Source organism: Neopelma chrysocephalum, unplaced genomic scaffold, assembly GCF_003984885.1.
Source record: "Neopelma chrysocephalum unplaced genomic scaffold, ASM398488v2 Primary Assembly neopelma1_68, whole genome shotgun sequence".
NCBI lineage: Eukaryota > Metazoa > Chordata > Aves > Passeriformes > Pipridae > Neopelma > Neopelma chrysocephalum.
Window position 1 is genome coordinate 2,893,217 of NW_020897727.1, and position 24,682 is coordinate 2,917,898.

Genomic DNA, 24,682 nt, shown 5'->3' on the forward strand with positions numbered 1-24,682 from the left:
CATAAGAACAATGTTTTTAATTAATATTAATACAGAAAGAGCACATGGTACATTCCTTTCCAGCAGCAACTCATTCAGCTCTACCATTGGAAAAAAAAAAAAAGTTAAGGCTAGTTGAGGGCAACCTGATCCAACGATTTGTTTCCCTAATGCCTTCTTGGACACAGCCTTTGTAAGTTTAGGAGACTATTTGTGCACAAAACATGGGATGTTTATTTAGCAAAACATCAAGAACAGATAAAAACATGCTTTGTTACAGTGGTAAAAATACACAAAGCTTTCAAGCTGCTTTTTACACCAGTTCAGTTCAGAAACCACACCGCTCCAGAGTGCAGCACAGTGTGCCTTGGTGTTGTATGGAACAGGCCATCCTCAGGGAGCGTGGTGAGCACGTTCAGTGAGTCAGTGGAGTATAAAGTGCACGAGAAAAATAAGTGCATTGAAATGAACCATTTATGATCAAGAGAAATTCTTGTTACACATAGTACTTGCTGAAAATGGGAATCTCACAGGCTGTTTAGTACAACACAGTACTATAATTCTCAAGAGCACGGAATTGGTATCACAGATATTAGAAAGACCTTTACTTAACATAGATATCTTCGCATTTTTTTCCTCCAATTATCTCCCCCACCCAAAGACAAGCATTCTGATGTAACTTACAGTGGGTTTGGATGGGTGGGGGTTTGATGGTTTTTGTTTGTTTTTGTAATGTGTAAGGCATCACCTTTAACTAAGACCTTTTCTCCTTACCCTCTACGTTCAAAATAAGCAAGTGTTTAGTGGCACAGTGATTTGTTCCATCTTGAATCCCGAGTTTCTAAAAATGTTTAGCAGAGCAGGTGAGTTGTATAGGGGTGCAGGTTTTCTCCCAGTTATGAAAGATTATGTACTATGAAACTTTACATTTTTACAGGCTGTCAGGAACCATTTTGTCTATGTGTTTTCCTACTCACATCTTAAGGCCATTGTCAGCAGTACTTATGAGCCAAACCACGAAGCAATGATCTGAGCGCTATTAATTTTTGGGGACATTCACTATATAAAAAAAAGAGAGCAAGAAGAACTGATTGAGAGGTTTCCAAATGCATTAAACAACATAAATGTTGGGTGCTTAGTCACTGAAATCTTTGGGCATTACATTTACCAGCAGCAGATACTTAAAATGCAGACTTCAAAATAGCTTATTCAATTCCCCTACAAATACATGCTGAAGGCTAAAAAAAAAAAAAAAAAGCTTTCTTACCCTTGCATATAAGTATATAAGTTATTTTACAAGTTTCCTTTCACAGTGAAATCACTTTTCTGTCTGAATACTTGTTCCTGAGAAAGGAAATAAAATTGGGGTTAGTTTATATAACATTTCACTTACATTGCCAGATCACCTTCAATCCAGTGCAGTACATTACACTTTTTAGGTTAAAAGAAGACTGTCAAAACTTTTTTAATATTATAAAAAAAACCTCTCTGTCCTCTTAACTGGTGAGCAATAAACTAACCATATGCTGTTTGCAAAACCATTTTGCAATAATCTACAGTACAAAATGCAGGCTGCAAAGCACTGCCTGTCTTTCCAAACACAGTATTTGTCACCAAGTGCACAGTAGTGAATGTTCCCTACGTTCTTGGAGGCAAGAAGCCAAACAATTCCTTCACTTCAGAGTATATATCCTGAAAAAACGTGATTCTTGGATATTTGCAGTTGTAAAAAAGAGTGGGTATTTTGCTACAAGATTATTCATCTAGAAAACTTTAACAGGGCTGCCACTTCCATTTCTGTCCTCCAGCCATAGCAGGTCCAAGGCTGTTCTCAAAGTTCTGGCAGGAAGAGGTAACTATATGTAATGGGGCTGGGGGTGTGGGAAAGATGACACCAGTGGAAGATATATGAAATTAATGCACTGGGAAAAGTCGAAAATAAATATAGGGCTAGGGAAGAGAAGAATCCAGACATTCAAACTGGTCTCACTGGTACAAAGGTTTGTGCTTGTGCCTGCCTTTGCTCCTTGTTCAGAGGGGACACTTGCACCTCCTTTCAGATTAAGTGACATGGTGGGGCTGGGGGAGGGATCAAACAGGGGCTCGAACCTTGTAGAGAGCGAGTTGAGTCTGTTGTATTACTATTGCCTTTTTCAACAAGCCCCCTCAGCCTTTGCTTTGCAAACATCTCTAAAAACATCACTGGAGGGACCTGGAGGCTGTGGCCAACCCTCCTCTTCAATGCACAGCCAAGGGTGGGCTACCACACCTTCTGCTTGGATGACCTAAGTGGTCTCTAGTTCATGTCAATGAACACAAGCTGCCAAGTCAAGACCTGCTCTCTTTACCTACAAGATGCTTCCAGGGCATCTTTGCCAACACATCCCAGCTGCTGTCCCAGAGCAGGACGGGTTGTACCCAAGGAAGTGCCCATGGACAATAACCAATCCACTGACAGATGGTTATAGAACCCATCGCCTAAAGCTTCACTGAATTTTTCCAGGAGAGAAAGAGGTCAAGAGCTCAGGGCAGTACTGAAACAAGAGAGTTTTGCCAAGGAGCACAGACTAGATAAATAAGGCAAGGGAACGTGAAAGCCAGGAGACTCGTAGAGGCAAAAGCAACAGTGACACTTCTAATAATTTTGTTGCTCTTGAAAGTGAAAAATTAGAGCACACTTCATGCAATAGCTAATGGAACAGATCAACCTTGCTTTACAGAGATTAGTCCTTCAAGCAGTTTTCAAATCTCTCTCTAGTACTGTTCTGTGGTAGTGTGTCCCAAAGAAAGATTATAGGTTTTCCAAGAAAAACAAAGTAACCACATTTTCTACAATATGGGATCAGTCTCCCTTGCCTTTAAAACAGTGGCTTTTTCAAAGTGACTTTTCCCTGGTATATTTTGTTATCTCTCCTTCTATAGACTTGATCGCCAAAAGGAAGTTTCCATATAAAACATCTTAGGAGTTGAAAATGTACAGTTCATATATATGCAATTTGTACAACCAGATGGTACTGTATATATATAGTTGCATGTTTGCTAGCCAGTGTAGACAGAAGTAGCTAAAAGGCAACTAAAACAACAGTATTCCATTGCAAACAGGAACCAACAGACTTTGAAGTACAGTATTTTACATTAACACAGGTTTTGCAGCTTTTCAAGTTAGTTTTCATCAGGTACTTGGTATACAGTAAAACTCTGATCTACCTTTATTTATAGTTTCATCTTTCCAGGCAGAGATTTTTAATATTATCTTTTTAATATTAGTAATCCTGAAATGAAGAGTCAGATGTATAACACATTCGCAGGCAGTAGCTTAATGTACTGTAGAAAAGTCAGTTCTGTTTACCAAGGACTAGAATCCACTTCTGTAACATTCCCTGAGGCAATCCACTATTTTATTGTTTTGTCCTGGAATCGTTTGTGTATAGTTGCTGTTCTGTTCCAGACTGCTTTGTTTCTTTAAAAATAGACACTTAGAAAAAGACATCTGTTAACTTTCATTGCTAATTTTATATTTCAGCAATTATGCTTCCCCTTAATACCCCCTCTCTCCTGTTTTTCCCCTCCAAAAATTGCAAGTTAACAACACAGCAAGTCTGTGTGCTTGATTTTCACAAGACAGGAATTCAGATTTTTAAATGAACGTTAATTTTTGGAACTGAAAAGAATGTAGCAGATAACAGAATAAAATTAATATGTAATGAACAGTCTAAAATTTATCTTACTAAAACTGAAGTTATTCTCTCTTCAAGAGAAGAATCTGTGGTACTAAGATCATCAAGGGTGGGGAAACAAGGTGGGGGTAGAGAAACACATGAGAATTATCATCCCTGTCCACAGACATGCACTGAGCATGCACACTGTGTATCCTTACATTCCCAATGGACTAAGGAGATTTTTTCTGATATAATTTCACCTTTACCATTTTTAAAAAAACTGTGTATAATCAATGCACTTAAAGCTTTAAGTTTTAGTAACTTAACTTTGTTTATAAAACAAACACACACAAGCACACTTCCTAGAGTGCAAAATGCTTAAAATACTTCAGTTACAGAACTCCATGTGTAGTTTTTGGGACAGTAAATCCTTTTGCTGTCATAGTGAACTTCTTCCATTGCCAGCAACGGTTGCATTGAAACTAACCCAGAATGCAGCAAACACAACAGCCGGTGACCTCCGACTGTTTCTTCAGAGATCCCTCTTCATTTGTATAAACTCATCGTTGGACTTTGATACATGCACATGTAAGCATCACAGAGCAGTCTTCGTGCACATCCTTGGATTTTTCTGGAATCTAGTGAGTGTAATTCTTCTAGAGACATCTTCAGGTATTCGGCAACTTCTGGACATGGGGTAACTTGTGGAATGTTGAAGCCATTCTGACCTCCTTTTAAACCATAAGGAAAGAAGGAGAAATGGATTAGGATAGCATCTGCATATATCTGCTCTTTATCATATACTTTAATTATGACATCATCACCAGTTCTTGAAAATGCCTTCTAAAAAGCCTAAATATGACCCTCTGGACCTCTGCAGGGTAAACTTCTATAAAAAGTGCATTGTTTGAAAAAATCACAATTAGTGTCAGAATATCTTGTGGTGTTTACTAACAAACCACACTCACACAAACACCACAAAAACCGAAGGAGAACTTTTGGTTTTCCTTAACACTAGAAATTCTGTACGACTTTGGGAGAGTGACTTGAATACATAATCCACCTCTAACGCTACTGAACTTGTTAATAACATGACAACTGGTAACAGCTGATGAATTTACAAACCCTGTCTCTCCCTGACTTACAACACCTAAAGCAGAGTTTACTCCTGGCCATTTTCCATGTAAAAGTGAGCAAATTCAAACAACACAAGTATGGACATCCATCTTGCAGTTCCCAGCAGACATTTTTAACTTATGAAGAAAAGCTGAAGGAAAATATCTGTGATACAAAAAAAACCCCTAAGATCAGCAGGAGATATATCCAGCACCTCATGTGATCTAAATTCCTGAAATAAAGACTTCAGTCATACACATTTCAAACACTGTGAAACAAAGCTTGATTGTCTTCTGGTTGGTATAAGAAAGTGACTTTAATCCTGTAGCAGTTTCATTTTCAACAGGAGGCAAGATTCTTCTCTCCCTGCCAAACCACACTATAACACAAGGGTTCAAGAATTCTTCATGCAAAAATTGTTACTATGAGTCTGACACTTCGTCTCTTACTGTTTTTCTCAGGCACCAGAATTGAACAGAGTCCTTATTTAAACAGTATCTGTTTAAATAGCAGTATCTAAGAGAACACTTGTTTTACTGACATTTGTATTATTACAGGGTAACAATTTTCCACTGATAACTCTAAAGAGATTCAAAGGAATGGCATAGATGTTGTAACGTTTGACTATTTCTTTTATTCTAAAGACATCTACAGTAAGTCATTTAAGAAAAAGCAATAAAAATATTTGCATACTATCTGATGATCATGTACATCCACTTAAATATAGACTAAAAATATATTCCTGCAGTTGATTATTTAAAATTAATTCTTTCTGTCAAATTTGCAAAGCATAGAAAAACATATAAGGAGTCCTGCTAGCAAATTTCTGCAGTTGCTTCTGTACCATCTACTCACTCAGGTATCCAATTTAGGTGAAATTGAGATTATGCAAATCAGCAGCTGCCATGAAATCCATGTGCGGAGGTAAGGCTGGGTCAAGATTAGTAAGCCAGCATCGAGTACATCAAGTTAAACGATATTAATATCCCCATAGCTTTAAGAAATAGTCACTGAAATCTAAAACACACTTAAAAAAAACTAAGAGAAGGTGAACAGAATAAATAAAACATCTACCATCCCGATCTGCCATGCTGTCGAAGAAGAGCCAGGCGGAGTCATCCCTCCCGTATTTCACAAAAGCTACGTAGTGGCTGGTTTCGATGCACAGAACTGCAAACAGCTCCATCTTCTGGGAGGGGATGCAGCCATGCCGCCAGTCCCAGTCTGGCAGATCCTTAGGAAGTGACAACGGATTGAATTTATGACTCTGTCTCTTGGGATGAAGATGAACCTACAGTTGAAGTGATATTTCAGAAAAGGAAAACACCCCGTAAGATTATTTGTTTCAGTGGCAGACAAAGCTAAAAAGAACATTACTGCTGAACAGAAGATTAATGGCTTTAGAGAAGGAACTGCAATAACAGTAGCTGACTAAACATTTCTTCTATTTTTCTCCATCAGTATAGTTTAACATTGCCCAGAAAATTCAAACTTAAGGTTAGAAGGGAGGTCATCTTTAATGCAACAATTTTCTACTACACTCAGACTTGAAAACAAGCCATGACTGACATCTTTATGCAATTATCAAACAAAAACTAAGCAGTTCTATGTCATGAATTTATCAACTCTAACAAGGGGGCATGTACATAAATTAGGATTTAAAGCAGACAGTTACTGCTTCTCCACTGTGTCCAGTCCTGGATTTGGCAGTTGCCATGTTGATAAACATATTGCAGGAGTTCCTGATTTGTCACCAAAGGAGACATTTTACTGGGTGGGTGGCAGTTACAGTAGTGCTGATGAAGAAATCTCACTTACACCTTCCTTTCAATTATTACAGCATAAACCACTCGGGTTAAACCCACACAGAATAACAAACAGAACCACTTACTTGTGTATTGCATGTTTTGCAGAACTGCTTGATTTTCCCAGCAGAAATATCAGTGTCTTCATAACATTCTCTGCACTCATACATAGCGAGCCCTCCACATATACGGCACTGCCTGGGAGCTGCATTTTTTAAAAATATATTAGTCTCCAATCTGGGGAGGCTTTTTGTGTTTTGTTTGGGTTTTTTTTAAGACAAGGAGTATGAAAAAGAAGGAGAAATATTACTTTAAATAGAAAAAAACAATACATTAAAAAAATCTTGGTAAATATTTAATAGAAAAAAACTCCAACAAAACAAACCACCTGAACTACCAGGAGTAGTTACTTTCACTGTGTTAGTCACTCTCAGCAACTCTCATTACACAATGCAGTGTTATATACTTACTATCTTCAAGTAAGTCTGTTATATTTAATTCCAAGGATGGAAAAATTTTATTGAACATTTTGAAGTCTTTTCCAAACCGAGGCATCTGGATAATCAGGCAAGAGGGTGCCTAGGTAAAATGCCAGAATATAATGTAGTGATTAGAGATACTTCTAATGTTATAAATGTATTCATGTTATTTAAACTTGCAGCCCATTGTCAGAGATCTCTCAAAGTATTAGTCCTTCAAACAACTTACTGCCAGTAACTAAGAAGTTTTCTTTTAGCAATTCTTTGCCTAAATCCCTTTGGTCTGTTCAGCCAAAGGAGACGTCATTAAGTCAGCCTTAAAATATTTTTGTTATGTAGGCATCCTGGACCACTGACATAGTATTCCAACATGTCCACATGTTTTTACACCAAATCCTGCTTTTGTCCCACTGCTGAATGGGCAAATATCTAGGTATCATCACTTCTAACAAGGTAACAGCTGTCACCAACCTCTGCAAACTTCAAGTTGCTGTTGATGAATGACCACTCTAGTAATTGCTGAATTGTTGGGACTCCAACTTTCTCATTTTTGTCCATAAAAATTTGATAGAAGTAACAGTCTTGTACTTTCTGACCTGCTGATCTAAAAACAGATTAAAAAAAAAAAACAAACAGATTCTGAAGCTCTACTGTAACGACTGTATTTTACTAGGAAAATAACATCTATGAGAAAATAGTTTATAAAACATCCTCTCTGCATTGAAATATATTGTGCTTTAGGGAAAAAACAAACAAACCCAAACAAAACACAATCCCCCCCAAAACAAAGTGCCTTAGAGGACAGGCAGACAAGTACTAAGTGTGGACTGATTTTAGGAAAACTTAAAGAAACAAAAGCAGTGTAAGTTTCAGTGACAGTGTCAGAGCCCCCATCTCTGCAGAGCACAACACACAGTGAGCACGGATACACCTCACACAGCACAGAACTACAGCAGCAGGTAAAGTAACACAAGTCCTGAAACGAGGAAAGGACTGAAAAACTACAGAAAATGCTTTGTAATGGTGCTGCTGCCACAGAATGCAGCAAGGAACCCGGGAATATCAGGTGCCAGCTAACAGTATGACAGCAGTGGGCAACAGTCCCCTCCTCACTTAAACCCGGCTACGACAGCTGAACTCTTGTAGTGCTACAGCTGAGAGTGACTCCATACATAAATGCCCGCATCTGTTATTTTGATAAAGTAAGAGAACCAAACTTAATCAAGGCAAACAATTGAAATATTTTCATTAGCCTAACAGAAGAAATGCAAATCAGTTTCTACAGCTCACACACGACTCAGCAATCTGTGCAGCTTGTCCCAGAAATAAGGAGCTGTAAGCTGCAGGCCACATTAAGAATTGCTGTAGGCCCTCTTACAGCAGCCCTTCTCCAGCATAATTACCAGGAAGACAGTAAGGATCTCAAGTAGACAGCACTAGGACACAGGATCTCTGTCCAGCACTCATGAAACTATGCTCATGAGCTTGTGCAACAACACCAGTATGGCAAAACCTACCTACCAAAAAAGGTGGGAAATAGTGTCAAATTAGTCAATATAACTTTACTATATTGAATCCTATTAGCAATTTTAATCACAAGTCAAAGGTGTTTTAAGAGTTGTCTCAGTTTAAAAGGCAGCAGATACTTTCTCCGCATCAGCCTCTACAAATGGTTGAGTTCAGCAAAGAAATAAGATTCACCTTATTTTCAACAGTGGCTCAACTCTTAGAATATGGTGAAATAAAATATTCAAAAATTCTTCTGGATCTGCAAGGGGTGAGAGAAAAAAAAAGTTTTGTTAGCATGCAAAACCAGCTGCATTATTCAAGACTCATTTAAATTGAAGGTTTTCAAAATTTTCATAGGAAAAAAACAGTTAAAAAAAACCCAGTTAATTTTTATAGCTTTATTAACACAGTAAGATTATGACAAACTATGAACACTTTTATGGCAAGCTTCTATTTGTTCTTTTGGTGTCAAAAGGCCCTAATAAAAGGTACAGGTTCAACAGAGCAACAAAGCTTCCCAGTAAAGATCAAAAAGATGCTCTGTCTTTCAGAGGAATCATTTGGCACGACACAACTTTTCCAGGAGAAATAAAAGCTTTCAAAAGAAAACAGTGAATCTGCAGAGGAGCAGTGAGGAGTAGTGACAGTAACACATAAAAACCACTCCATACTACAGAATTCATCTAAACTAGAGACTGAGTTCTCATCAAGAATGCAGCCCACACTAGCTTCCCAGAGGGCCATTCTTCCCAACACAGTTTCCTGGTATATTAACTACAATAAATACTGGTTTCCAGTGATCAGTATTTACAAAGGAAGTAGCAGAAACAGCTACATAATATAATGCAGCATATTCATTATATGCAGCAGAAGATCAAAAAGTTGGGAACTGATTTTTTTCTAATATGATTTACACATTTTATTTTTTAAAATACTAAACAACCATTGTAACAATGAAATGTTGGTAGTGAAAAAGTTTATTTCTCAGGGACCAAAGGGACATTTTGAAAGAGGACAAAGACCCCAGCCTTATCACAGTGTTCTCCCCTAACTGCTAGAAGGGAGTTATAGGGCCACAGGAGGGCAATAAAAGAAATCCAGGCAGTGAAAGACTTTTACAGAAATTGTTCAGCTAGGGTTCCTTACATTCCCAAGGAAGAAGAAAAGACCTTTCTGCCAGCCAATGGTCACTCGAATTTCTAGTAGAGACCCTGCTACTACAAGAAACTCTTTGGGTGTTTTGTTCTGGTATAATTACATAGCAAGGTATCTCAGTTCTTTCATATTATGATTCTTGTAAGTCTCAAAGAAAGGAAAACCTCCCCAGTTACCTTTTTCCTCTGAAGTGAATCCTGAGGCAGCCTCAACTTTTTCAAGTATTTTCCTCAGTTTCATTATTTTTGTAGCACATACATATCCATATCTAAGATAAATGGGTTTAATAAGCTATTAGCTAGTTTGTGATCAAATGAGAGAAGCACAGAACACCCCACCCTCTCAAATGCTGAAATACAGGTTCTCAAATCCTTCTTTAACTACATATAGTATTTCTTCAAAACCAAGTGCTGACTTCTCATATTCAATCTGACTTCCAGATTTCTTAATGCAGGATAAATTTAGTGCAGTGCTCAATGTTCTTTTATAGCCTTTAAGACCATTTTTAATCATCAACTTACCAGAATAACTGTTTTCTGATTTGTCAGTCAATTACTTTTGATTTGTTTTCACTCTAATTTGCATCACTTAATATATCATTTTCAGAATGTCACATAATAACAGCACTGTGGGAGTTGTTAATAAAAACAAAATTCAATATTTGAGAAAAAGATACAGAGCTGTATTGCTGACCTAAGAAGCTGAGGTTTTGAGCATTCAGTCTTTTCCTCTAAAGTTTTTAGCATGGTAGAAAGGTAATAAGACCTTTCAGTCATCTCAGCCACCTGAGATTTCTTCTACTCAGTGTGTATCCTGCTATCTTACCTATAGCACAGAACCCTGGAACACACCAGGAAAAGTACACACACCCTTACAAGAACAAGGGTTCAGAGGTCAACATTTTACTCCAGGAATCAAAATAAAAACTTTGTGATAAATTGTTCAGTGACAGCCCACAGAATTTCAGAACTACAACTGTATTATTCTCATGTTTAAAAGAAATTAAGCTTAAGAAAAGTAATTTTTCATGCAGATTTTTGTTGCGTGTCCTTTGCTCACTGTGCCTAAGAAATTACAGAGCTCATAAGTTCCTTTAAAAAAAGTGTTTTGACCACTTGCAGATCACATGTAAAAAGTAACGAAATTTTAATGCCCTGCCAAATCCAATAAATTGTGAAACATCATGCAAGATAACTCACATACTTTTCTTGTCAAATACAACAGCATTAAAAACATATAAATAAGAATGTTGTGAATGAACTTAACTTGTATTTATCAATGCTTTTTTATTTATACCTGTATAAATTTTACAATAGCTTTATGCTGATCCTATTTCCAAATTGAGACTAGTGAAAATATTTTATCACCAAACAATGAATAACTACTTCCAGTTAGCACTGATTAAATTTACCATGAAGAACAAGTAAAAATACTAAAAAAATAAATTGAATAGAGTGGCAGCAGCAGGCAGCCAAACTTCTCAGATTTGCAAGAGGAATGCATACACAGCAGGATCTCTGTAATTTATTTTAGAGACCAGTTCATGTCTTTACTTACATTCTCAGAGGATTCACAATTTCTGTCCGCAACAGCTCTTGAGTCTCACTATAATACTCTACATCATTCATTTCTTTAGGTCTAAGCAACACAGTGTCCAAAACAGAGCTAAAAGAAAACAGGCTACAAAGAAAAAAGGAAAAGGAAGGTTGTTTTGACCCTGGAAGATATGACCATTTAGACGTCTGAGCAATGTAAGAGAAAGCAAGCAAAGCCACAGAAAAATTAAAGAACTAAACTAACTTCAAAAGCAGTAATTATGGACAGGGGACAACACAGCTGTGCTAAACAGTAAAAGCCCACTCTAACCCAGTATGCTTTCTGCAGCAAAGTACAGAACCAGTTGCCCAGGCAGGATTGTGCAAATAAGCCATAAAGGGTATTTCCCTCCCTCCTTCCACCCGCAGCCTGGGTTGTCTTCCATCCTTAACCATTTACAGGCCAGGGACTCCCTCAGTCAAACCAAGCAGATACAGAAGGGCCAGAGCAGCGGGGACATCATTAGCACTTTGTAACCCAGCAAATGCTGCAGAACCTGCTCCCCACTGGAGGAGCACAGTAACATGTCAGGCTGGAGCCATGACACGGGAGCTGCACAGTAACACGCACAGACAGTCACCCATGTTCTGCATTTCTAGCATGAGATGCTACTACACAAATTATGAACTTACCAGAATAAGGTGGAGTCTAAGTAACAGGAGTTGTAATGACCCTGGATACCTTTCTTCTTTCCAATCATTGTCTCTAAACCTTCTTTTTCCATTTTTGGAGGAGTGTTTTCTTCTACCACTTCACTTAAGTAACCTCCAAAGGCTGAAATTTTTTTTTTCAAAAGACACTGTAAAGCCTCAAATTTTACTCCCCTTGAGATTTCCCTATTAATGTTTTATAGCTAAGTTGCTGCCTCAGTGTAAGCATTCCTTCTCTGAACTAGAATAGCATTTTATTATAGCTGAAACTCAGTGTTCCAGAGAGTGAACGAGGCCTTACATTCCACTGGCAATGCACATTAGAGTGCTTCAGAAAGCCTGCAAGCACTGAATTAATTTTATCCAGTAGGAATGAAGTTCTCTTTTCATTACAAATGCCCTGTTCACACTATCTTACAAGTATCAGACACTTTTCTTTGCTAGGTCCCCAGTATGACACAAGAAATCTAAAATACTTCAAGTTAGGAAAAAAAAAAAGTTTTTCACCACTAAATTCCACCATAAAAATACATGCTTTTTTATGTTAATATTTAGAAAATAAATTAATTTGATGCTATATAGAAAAATAGCTGCCTTTATTTCTGACAATGCAATCACACATTGCTGGAGTTGCAAATACCATTTTCAGCAAGATTGCTTTACAACTTCTAAAGTAAAAAAAATACAGCATAAAAAAATCCCTTTTATGAAATTTCTTTAAATATATGCACATTTTCTTGTTTTAAAGCATAAAAGAGTAATCCACAGAATCACTGTATTCTGTACAGGCTGATCTTCTATTCATTAATCTCATTTAAGTAACACCTGTACAGATTCTCAAGTGTTCAATACAAAGAACTTACTGCAGGAATAAATGAAACCAAAACCCTGGTCAGTTCCCATCTGATAAACAAGAAAGAAGCAGAAGGTCAGTACCTAGAGAGTTGCAGCGTTCAATCTGGTTGGAAACAGGCTGCAGTGAGGCAAACCTGGAATCTGGCCTGCAGCTTTTGAGTTTAACAAAAAGAGCTTTCTTCGGAGCACAAGTGAAGTATCGAGTTCCTTTAAATGTTCCGTCCGTGCAGCCTGCACATTCATCTTCCTGAAAATTCAAGTGAGAATTCACTGTTTTTCTTATTTCTAGAATTCTGTAGTAAGACATTTCATAAAGTATCTACCCACAAGTCTCCCCTCAGGTACTCTGAATATGCAGTGTTTCTGCATTCTAGTATACAAAGCTTTGACTGAGGTATTGTTTAACTGGATTTGCTGAGGAAAGTAAGAGTTGCAGGTTTTTTTCTTCATGCTTAAACTTTCATCAGAAGCAGCCTGGGGAGGTGGGAGGGGAGACCCAGTCCAGATTCCTTCTGTAGTTAGGAAGAGCACACATGCAGTACCAAGCACCTTTTACAACTCAGATAAAATCACTAAGCATTGGGTAGTGTGAATATTTTCAGTGTGACTGTGCTGCACAAAAAAAATGCCTGCTTTGGAACACACAAAATGTACATCAAGGACAAACAACACAAACCAGGTATGAACAATAAGAAGTTATTATCTTTGAGAATATGATTTAAGGTATATTGTCTACTGCTAGGCTTTAATGCAGAAATGCATGAGTGACACACAGGTTAACACACAACACCCTAAGGTGCAGTCTCAGAACACCTGTGGCAAACTATGGCTTCCAACTTTATCCAAAACACCCACAAGGATAAGGATTTTTTGTAACAGCTGGAATTCCAGTCACATTCTGATCTACTTTGTTTGTGTTTTACGTAATTGTACAGTGTTATGTGAAATTATATTGAACATTATCCCAAAATAAAGAACTCCATTTTCTTAATTGAGTACACATAATTTAACTGACAGCCAACCGCAACCTTGGCAGCAGCTGCCACAGAAGAAATGTCAGTGCAGAACAGCAATTCATGATTGCAGCAACTGTGCTTTTCCAAAGGGCTCAGAGAAACACATAAAGCACGTGGCTGTCAAATCAACCATATCACTACTATCAGTTATCAAAACCAGTGTTATGGCTCTGCCTGTTTGCTGGTATGCAAAAAACAAACATCAAAGTGATACTCAATAAAGACTACTACAGTCAGGGCATTTTATATAAATTTGCATTTCAAAAGACCTTTAAATATGGTCAGCTTTTTTCTATTACAATCTCCATAATGTAAGCAAAGGACACTCCTTTAAAGCAAGGAAGTGATCAGTCCCACAAATTCAATTACCCGTTGTAACACGAAGACATCTCAGAGCCTCTTAACAGGGTAAGGTCTAGGACAGCCACAAAAATCAGAGCTCATCGAAGAATTTAGCTCTAAGGACATCACATGGCAACCTGTTTTGGGCAAATCCCCCCAGACTGGCTGCTTTTGCAATGTATACAGGGACCAGCTCTGAGAAACAAAACTAGTAATTAACACTAATATGAACTACAATTTATATTTACCAGTTCCAGTCCAGCCAACACTTCATTTACTCCAGGAGGCTGGCCAATCCAGCGGATTACTCCATAGAAAGGAGGATTTTCTTTAACTTCAGCCAAGGAACCTGCTTCAAGACCGTGTGAGTTCCCAATTGGGCTTGCTGCTGATGGACTGTCCTGGTTAGCTGCAGTATTCACATCACCCATCACTGACTGAACAGATAAAGAGAGAGGACTGTGTCCCATAGTACCATTTGTACTTGTTGCTTTTGTCAAGCTAAAAGGGAGGGAGTGAAATCTGTTTTCTGTAGACACAGAGTTTGTTAAAGGTGGCTGCAGTGGTGGTGAAGAATGCCCAAATCCAGAAGATGAATCAGTAAGTGATTTTGCAGGGTCTTCAGTAGCTGTTAAAATCAAAACCAAGATGTTAGTAAGTGTTGGGCTTTTTTTCCCCCCGTCTTAAAAAAGGAAAGACTTGGCTCTCAAACCAATGAAGTGCATTCGCGACCACATCTGATTTAACATGTGACTGTACAGAAAGCACTAAGAGCTGGGGAGGAACATTTAGGAAGAAATTTGGCACTTGGCAACACTGGAGAGACAGAACTAACTGAGGAGACACTGCTGCAGCCCCATCACTTTTACCACAAACAACAAAAACAAACAGCACAGAGAAAGAAGATGTTAGACAGAAACTACAGGCAGGTTTAGATTGAAAACTTTTTTTCATCCTGAGACTTTTTCTTTGAACATGAGCTAATGGTCACAAGGATTGTAACAGGCAAAACTAGGAAGAGTTCACTGGCCATTGTAACTGAGGAAAGGACTTGGTTCACAGCTTACAGAGACATGAGTAAGTGCTTGCAGACACGATTTGCAAAGGGAAAAGTGTTTATTCCCCTAACTCTATCACAATATACTTTGGTTCTAACACAAGGAACCTATCAGTGTCTATATATGTCACAACTAATGTTGTGCCTGATAAAAGAGACCACAACTAGATGTGATCACAACACTAGCACAAGTGTTCTGTATCTTCTCTCATCTCTCTACATAGAATCATAAAATATCCTGAGTTGGAAAGGTCTCTAATACACAATTGGTATTCACAGAACAAAAGCCTCTTCTTCATCAACTGCTCTCCCCACACTGTTTTATTAACTAAAGTTAATGTCTAAAAAAAAAGTTAAAAAAACATGACAACTGTTACACAATCAAGAACAATTTTAACCCATTTTCTTTTACAGTTCATGGAATTCAGGGGCTACTGCTGCAATAGTTTCCATTGTAAATTAACATTATTAGTTTAGTCTTTACCCCTTCAGTCACTATGCCAGCCAGCTATACTTTTCTAAAGTTTATCAGCCAAAAAAAAAAAGGTCTGGAAGCAAATCAAGATATACTGATCCTTGAGGCATGTGCACTCATACTTCTAAAAACTCATAGAGAGATTTTGCAGAAATAACTTTTAAAAAATACTGAAAAAACATGTATACTTAGTCAGATTATTTCCCCCCTCCCCACTTCCAGACTGATTAGCTGGCATGGCAGAATAGTTCCCTTAGATTTGTAACATTAGCTACAAAGACAGACAAAATACAATTACTCTGTATACTTGGCTATAAGGAATATCTTCATGTCTTCCATCAAGCCTCAGCTTTTATTTTGCCTGCAAGACATATGCATTCCCACAGAGCTGCACATACACTGCCAAGAATGTAATCTCCTACATGCAGAATAAAACCACAGGTCACATTAAGACAGAGAACACTTTCATAGGGGTTTCAAGATGCTTTTTATGATATAGTATGTCTTCCACTAAGACAATATACTCCAACTGTTTTACATTTAATCTCATATTTGTTTTATTTGAAGAACATAATACACTCTAGTTTTGTTCTGTGGGTTTTTTTAAATAAAGTATATGCCTATATGAAGGTATCTCTCTTTACCTTCATCAATATACCATGGGAGTTTTGTTTTTGTTTGAGGCTGAGAGTCAACTGATGAGCCGTTTAATGTGTAGAAGACTTCAGATCTGCTTCTATTTCCAGGTTCAGAGGTAGATCCTGGAAAACAACATACTTTAATGAAGAGGTTAATCTCTACTTAGAAAAGGTTACCTACACTCTTATTTCATAGTATAAATTTGTTATCATACTTTCAAAAAGACCCAACTGCCTTTACACAAAGCAGCAAACTCTCCCATCAAGGCTAACACAGTTCTAAGCTTACAAATCTACACCAAACCAACATAATCCTCCAAGTTGAAATTTCAAGTCCCCAACCTGAAAAGAAGGCAGAAAATACTACTCAAGTGCAAATTTTTCATGACTATAAATTAGGGATATAAGAAAATATTTGTGATACAGTATACAGCAGGTATTTTTTTGTTTTTAAAGCACTAAAATTCCACATTAGGCAAACAGATTACTGATCCAATGCCACACAGCTATAACTCGTGCCAACATATAACGACAGTTACTTTAGTGAAGATCATCTCTGTCAGCATCCAATGCCAGAAAAGACAATACTTTTCCCCAGGCAATAAAAACTTGTAATTCTTACATAAGTACAGAAAATCACTTCCCACACATACCTGTAGCCTTTGGCTTACTGTGATTGAACACGCTTTTGTCACCTCTTGAGGTATAGGCAAGCTTGGGAGGTCTCCTGTCCTGTGACACAGTCTCTAAGACATGGTGTATGAAGAGAGTATTAGCTTCCCTTTTCTGTGTTTTTACTGTGTTACAGAGAAGTTCAACTCCAAAGGTAACCGAACAAAGGGCTGTTATCGTAAGCTTTAAAACTGAGTGGAGTAAAACCTTGCTTGGCACATAACCAACATTTTATGTGTACAGGATTTGCTTCTATCACATCAGCAATTATTTTGCTCTGAAGTCTGCCATTACTTCATGAACACTTCAATGTATGTGCATATTTCCATTACAGGAAACAGATGCATGAAATTCTAAACTTTATTTTCTACCAACACACTTACAACAAATGCTCTTCTCCCAAAAATGGAGTCCGTATGAATTCTCCAGAGAAGAGAGGAAAATTCATGCAAAATCACACATCTCAGCTAAACCAGCGAGTAGGAGATGAGCATAAATCAGTCAAATGGAAGAGCAAGGGCAACAGTTACAGACCACACACTCATTAGCACCTGTCTACAGACAGAGCACAAGCAAAAGTTACTAATAAAAACTTTGCTTTCTTCAGAAAATGGATCAGGGGACTGTAGTTGTTACAAGTTAACACTATTCCGTGAATTACTGCTGTGAATTTTTCCACAGTCTTGCTATGCATTTTCAAATATTTACCCACAGACTGCATACATAATATTATCAATACCTTTCCAGCACAGAAAGGCCAGCTTTCTGACCCAAGATATTTAAACTCGTGGAGCAAATTTAACAACAGTCCATATGAAAGATTCCCGCTACAGACACTCACATATTCAATAATATTACACAACTCCACAGTATTGTAAATACTATACTATTTGTCTTGGTTTGACAAAACCTCCACACTATTTGACAGGAATTTTCTTCAATATTAAAGCTTTTCTGCTAGTGAGACTATAATGCAAAGGAGGGGAAAACTGAAGAGAATTATAACACAGAAGGTTAAACTAATTCAAGTGAATTAAGGATATTAACTTTGTAGTATTGTTTTAATCATATAACTGTGCCTAGGTGGAGATGTTATCAAAGTCTACCTTCTGGTTAAGAAAGCTGGGCATACCTGGAATAACGTCATTGATATGCAAAAGAAGTGTACTTTCAACACTTGCAAAACTGCACAGCTGTATTCCATTATATCTTCCATCCCAGTTTCCAATCGGATTATCCTAAAAATAGAAAAACATGTTACATGTATCCCAAGAGAAGATTTACATCATGCATATGTCTTTAGGAATATAAAAAGTAGGGAAATGAAAGGTTTGACATCTCCTTTTTCCTCTAACAAATTTTGTATTTAGAACAGTCAAACATTACAGTCTTTAAACACAAAAGCAAACTTAAAAACTGCTCTTTTGAGAAATATTTCCTACTTTAAAAAGCATTCCTCTACTACAAACTATTATGGATAAATAAGTTAGAACAACTTCAGTGCATTGTTAGGGAACAGCTACTGCAACCAAGAAAATGGAAGCATCTGTTCTACAAAACCAAAACCAAAACATAATCTCGAACTACCAAAAATTTGAAAGCTGTCTATTTTAAAAAATTCAAGTTGCTAGAAATATTTTTTAATTACAGGCTTCACATTTTCTTGAAAAATCAACTTTTGTACTTGAAACTCAATACTTTTAAGGTAAAACAAAGTCAAGCAAAAAAACAGTAACATGAAAAAAAAGCTTTTAAAAACAGCTAACAAAAGAAAAATACATCCAGCCTACTTTTTTAACAGGCAGAACAAAGCCAGTCTCACAAGACAAACACTCAACTCTATGACTTCAAGACTGACACCTAACATGGCAAGTAGCTCAGTGGAGGCTCCTCAGAATAACCAGAGTATTTCTCCTGAACTCTTTAGCATCAAATAGGATATCATTTACCTGATGCCAAGAAACAATTACCACCAAGGGGCATCTTTGAACACAAGTGTTTATTTCCCATTTTAGGTCAGCCTCCGCTGAAGTAGCTTGTGGGATAATGTTTCTTCTTCTAATTGCATGGCATTTACTAGCTAACACACATGCAGAAGTTATTAAAGTCAGATTATTTTCTTACCATGTCCACTCCAACAACGTATCCTAAACTTTCGTTTCCTGGTAAGACATCACAGAATATAACTGTCCCATACTCTATACTCTCTCCTATCTTCAGAGAAACCCTGGAGTTGATCTCCAGAGGAGGAAGTTCTACCTGCATTGCGTCAACTGGAGCTGCATAGTCACTTTCCAGTTCATTGTCATCATCTTCCACCAGCTCCAGTTTGTCCAAAGCAACAAAAACCCCACAGTCCTCATCGCATCTGAAAAGCTGCTTGCCTTGGTACTGTCCATCTGTAAAGCCCTGACCGCGACCTTCTTCCTGGGTGTCGGAGGAGGAGGAGGAAGAGGGGAAAAAAAAGAGAAAAAACCCAATGTATTTTGTGCAAAAGCAGACTACTAAAAAAGCAGTAACATAATCCAGTGTTTTGGACAAATCTTACTAAGAATTTCCCTGGTGAAGTATCTCCATATTGAGAGAATTCTATTGTCAGAATTTGTGGCAAATATAAACACTACCTTAGGGGAACAAAGAGCAAGATGTCATTAGATTAGAGAGTAGCTGCAGGCAGAAGCCTTTTTACTAAGAGAAGCATGTTTTCTTCAGGTGCAAATCTTGCTTCCATCATCAAATTTTTGCCATATCAAGACAAGACTACTTCATACTAGACATAATGCTAAGCATTCAAAAATTCCACTTGTATGCCAAATAAAGAGATGATTTTCAGAAGCACTTAGGCCTGATATTCCCTGAGGTTCTCAGTGGGAACTGCAAAGTTTGGGAAAAGTTTAAAGAGTACTTTGAAAAATATACTTCTAATACAAGAGGAGCACTCCCCTGAGCCTAATCCTTCAAAAGCTTATGGTTGTCATTAATTTTGCACACAACAGCTACATTCTCTATCTTAACTAGTTGCCATTTGACTTTTAGGGATCTACAAAAACAGCAGCCCTAAAATCCAAGCCTGTATTTATGGACCGTATCCTGACACGTTGGAGGAAAACCAAAGTACTCAACAGAAATCTGAGAGTCACATATGCACCATAATGGGAATATAACTAATTTTGCCCAGAGAAGTTGTAGATGGTCCCTCCCTGGAAGTTTTCAAGGCCAGACTGAATGGGGCTCTGAGCAACACGGCCTAATGGAAAGTGTCCTTGCCCATGGCAGGGGTTGGAACAAGATGATCTTTAAGGTCTCTTCCAACCCAAATCACTCTGTGTTTCTATGAATTAAATTTTTCTAGGCTAGAAGGAGTCAGAGTACATTCAAGTCTTTCTGCCAGCCCAGGCACCTCATCAAGCTTCATTTAACGTGTAGAATACAAGGCTGATGTGATATGGCATGTTCGTGGGTACCTAATAAACAATACTTATGAAAAGACTGAAGGTAACAATTTATTTTCTAAAAAATAAATTATTATTACTTCCTCTTCACATCGAAGACTTTTAGCTCATCCTATAAAGTAAAAACATGATGCTACCCCTTGGCAAAAGACTTACCAGCAACTCTACTCCAAAGTATATCCCTGCGAGGGACCTTTCTTGCATTAAGGGTCCTCTGAAGCGAACAACTCCAGGAAATTTGTCATCTCCTGACCTCAGCTGTACTCTAACAGGGGAGCCAATATCTATTTGGATGCCTTTAGCTAACCTGCTTTTGCTTTTAAACAGACTGTATCTTTCCTCACAGTTAGTAATAGCCAAAAGCAACTCGGCAAGTTTTTCATTTATTTCTATAACATCCTTCTCATCCACAAACAGGATTGCATGAGGTTGTTCCAGAATCTTTAATCCAATCTGCAGTTTCTTGCCTTTACAAGGAATATTTCTGGAGTGTCCCACAGAAGAACGGTCTTGGAAAAACTGCCCGATGCTACCTTTGGGCACCTTCAAGAGCTTTTGGGTCTGCTTGTCTATGACACTGCATTCCTGGAGAAGCAAGTAGAAGATCCGCTCTTCCCAGTAGGATGAACTTGCTTTTTCTTGACTCCATAAACCCGAATTCATTGTGATTAAAACTTTAAAAGCTGCACAGAAGTCTTCAAGAAAAATAAGCTCTGGATTTATGCACAGTGGTCTTTCCAAATTCTACTGGAAGGTCCAATCTTTGTCAAACAACACAATATTCATTTTGCAAGGAACCAAGTTCAGAGCAGGAAGCCTAGAATAAAAAAAATAAAAGAAAAAAAAAGAGAAAATTAAATTGGGAAACTATAGCTAGTCCTAAGTAAATCATAATTTAAATCTGTGACCAGATCCACTCCTCCTACAGAGTAATAGTTCAACAAAATACAAGACAGTGACCACAGTCCCAGAACAGCCACAATATTGCTGATCATGGACAGACCCATTTACCCATTTCTACTACTTACTGCCTATTTCCTTTCCTTGTCTAGTTCCTTGAAGAAAGGAGCTGTGAAAAAAGTGCAATGAAATGCAGAAAACACATAAAACACACATAAGTGAAAGGAAAAGAAAACTTAAGTTCACATGAACAGGAATAAACATCCTTCTCAAATTTACAAATAATATTTTATGGAAGATCTTTTCCTGTGCTTAGTGACTACTTATTTCTGACAAAGTGCACTGCATCTGTCATCCTGCATAACATTTTGATTTAGTGAAGCAGAAAATTGTGTTGACGAAATAGAGCAGCAGAAAATGGAAACTTCAGTAACTCATAACAGCCATTTCTTTAAATAAAGAAATGGCCAGTTCCAGTAAGTAACAGACAATGTATGAAAACCAAATTGCACATACATTACAACATGAAATTCTGAGAAAAAATTAAGAAATACGTCACTTTCAGTTAGTAAAATACCCTAGAAATAAACAGCTTAGTTAAACATCATCCTAAGATTTGTAGTTCACAACCAATAAACTAAAAAAGAACAGTCTGAAAGTACTTCATTGAGAATGGCAGCAGGTACAAAAGTAAAATACATACACACAAATGGCTACAATTTCGATCATACTGGATACATGAAGAAAGATCCACAGTACCTCAGCAGGATTTACTCTTCAAAGATGGCAGAAAACGGCACCATACAAGTTAAAAATATAATTTTTAAAATTTTCCTGTTTGTAATCTGTGATGCCAGTTTGCATTTGGTTAAAGGAGAATCTCAATGATTATTTATGGATTTAACTTCAATAAATTAAAAGCAAATAATCTCTTTTCCTTGTGCCTAGGTACCCTATTCCTCCCCAGCTTTTCTACGATGGCATTCAAATACCACAAAACTTACTCAGTTTGATCCCTGTTTCAGAAGCTATTGGAAAGCAATGGAATCCAGTAGTACTGTAGCTATTTTCATCTTTTTTTTTTAAACAGAAAGATTATTTAACAAAACTCTTTCCCCCAGAGAAAAGTAGAAACAACCACAGACAACCCAAAATTTATGCAAAGTCTCATCTTTCAGTCCCAGGAATTCACACATTTCTGTGCTGCCTTGGTGAGGCATCCAGCCGTTCCAACCTGCTTCTCCTCTGCACAGATGTGGCATGTGGGTGTCAGTGCCATCACAGGAATTATGGGGTTTAATGTGTTTCCATCTGCAAAGGAATTAACACCCGAGGGACAGAATCTGGACAGTTTCAGACCTCCCTGAGAGAAACTCTGGTAGACTCATATTCTCAAGTTAAAAAATATTTTTCTTCATTTTCATTCGATACACATAAATGGGCTTTAATGTTTGTTGGTGATTAACAAAAAAGTGGTGTCAGTATTGGAATGAAATAGCAATGCTTTATACGGAAACTGATACACAACATAACAGGATTTCCCCCACCACCACACTGAAACATGACTACATGACCATTAGTTTTTGTAAGTCTACTCAGATGTTAAAATAGTTTCCTCCAAGTTCTGTCTAGTTCTCTCCCCTTACTTTTTCCAGACAGTGGGGAAAAAATAGATCCTGTCTTGTTCTTCATAGCTCATTCTATGTTCTCAGCTTTCAAAAGCTGATGCACTTCACTTTCTTTTTTTGTGAGCCATTCCACAAACTTACTGAACCCCCGATAAACTGCAAAAATGTATCTCTGACATTACAGGGAACCTGACCTTTCCTATTTTATTTAGAGAAATAATTCATTTTAATTTTAGTAAGTATGCATGGAAATAATATATTAAAAGACAAGTCTGTTCAAGAGCTTTAAAATATTAATTATAGAATATTATTTATCATATCTATTTTTAGTAAGGATACCTTGCTTGCAGGTCCATTGCTGCAACATCATACAATCTTCACATGTTTAGTATTAAAGAATTCAGCGTGAAAACATGTTAACAACTGCATTTAGATTATATCACAATAATTATATAGGGTGCGTGGTCAGTCTTTCAAAGTCCTCATCCACAGAGATGTTATTAAACCCACTGGATACAGAACCAAAAGGCTTTCCTTTATTAAAAAGTTTGTTATCCCTTTATAAAAATGCCTTCTTTAAAAACTTATCTACCACCACTGTCCCCTGTCAACAGAAAAATACAGCTCTAAAAACCAAATCCTCTTCTTTTAGAATAATAAAAGTGATAAATTAGTACTTTAGCAGCACAGAAAAGCTTGTTAAAAGGATGTTAAGCTTTGGCAACATATCAAAAACATATTTACATAAGCCACTGGATTTAAATTTCTTTTTTCAGCCATTTTCCGTGGAATTGATTATTCTGCAACTAAAGTAAAAGCCTTGCTGAGCAAACAGCCCACGTGTATCAGACAATGGCCAGAATAAACTATTAGACCTCAGTATGAATTGATTTGGGAACCAAACAAAGCACACTTACCAACAAGTCATCATTACACCGCACAACACACCAGCAACTACAAAACTCTGTGCAAACCAAAGAGTACTTGCCCACCACAGGCATTTTAAGTGTCAGAGCCTGTTCTACCTTCTTCTGCTCCACCTACTACCTGAATTGTTTTCATGCTCAAAGGATTTTCGGAAGAAACAGGCAAAACACAGTTATGACTGCAACACTACATACTTCAGAAGAAAAAAGCATTTTAAAAATCGTCAGAGGTAGGCCATCATAAAAAAATCTAACTTCAAAGCTTCCCTAACTTCCTTTTTTATTCTTCTGTCATGAGGCACTGTTGTCACTACAGAGACATCCCATCATAAAAACAGTTTGCTCTGAAATACAAGAACTCTGTTCCTACCCTGCAAGAGCCTCGGATGAACTATATAGAGATGTTTGAATCAGCTATCGGGTTTCAGCATGAACACGAGTCCGTAGCTGTGATCCAGAGCACAAAACGAAGAGGCTAAAATAAATTGTACAGATTCTAAGAGGACTTTCACTTTAACACCAAAAAGAATTTAAACAGCTGAGATGCAAAGGTATGTTCTCCGACAGTCCAAAAATAACTTTCGAGGGAAGGTTAAAATTCGGAGCAAGGAAATTTAGTCGCAGCTCAACGTACACATGAAAGAAACTGAAACTGGTTCCCTCACGAAGAGTTCTACGGCAAGACACGTCCGTCCGAGCTACAGTGCTCGGCCGAGCTTTGGGGAACGATTATTCCCCCCCATTTCTGAGCGTCCTCTCCCCTCTCTGGGCGG

At 37.5% G+C, this 24,682-nt stretch overlaps 1 protein-coding gene across 4 annotated transcripts; it reads right to left on the reverse strand.

The window, feature by feature from the left end:
* CYLD (CYLD lysine 63 deubiquitinase) lies at window positions 1–24,682 on the reverse strand. 4 transcript variants are annotated; one of them, XR_003534516.1, is made up of 18 exons: window positions 24,280–24,393; window positions 20,612–21,272; window positions 19,128–19,430; window positions 18,136–18,241; window positions 16,985–17,077; window positions 16,338–16,454; window positions 14,410–14,789; window positions 12,885–13,050; window positions 11,931–12,072; window positions 11,260–11,382; window positions 9,879–9,970; window positions 8,740–8,806; window positions 7,510–7,642; window positions 7,030–7,138; window positions 6,646–6,764; window positions 5,829–6,045; window positions 4,126–4,369; window positions 1–1,323 (listed from the first exon to the last, which is right to left on the reverse strand). XR_003534516.1 is itself a non-coding variant. In XM_027685032.1 (17 exons), the coding sequence occupies exons 2-17, from the start codon at window positions 21,116–21,118 to the stop codon at window positions 4,185–4,187; spliced, it is 2,859 nt and encodes a 952-aa protein (XP_027540833.1). In that variant the 5' UTR covers window positions 21,119–21,272; window positions 24,544–24,682; the 3' UTR covers window positions 1–4,184. The 4 variants fall into 4 exon arrangements, 3 of the variants coding, with proteins under 3 accessions (XP_027540833.1, XP_027540832.1, XP_027540834.1); XM_027685032.1 differs by lacking the exon at window positions 24,280–24,393 and adding an exon at window positions 24,544–24,682 and having other exon boundaries at window positions 1–4,369; XM_027685031.1 differs by having other exon boundaries at window positions 1–4,369.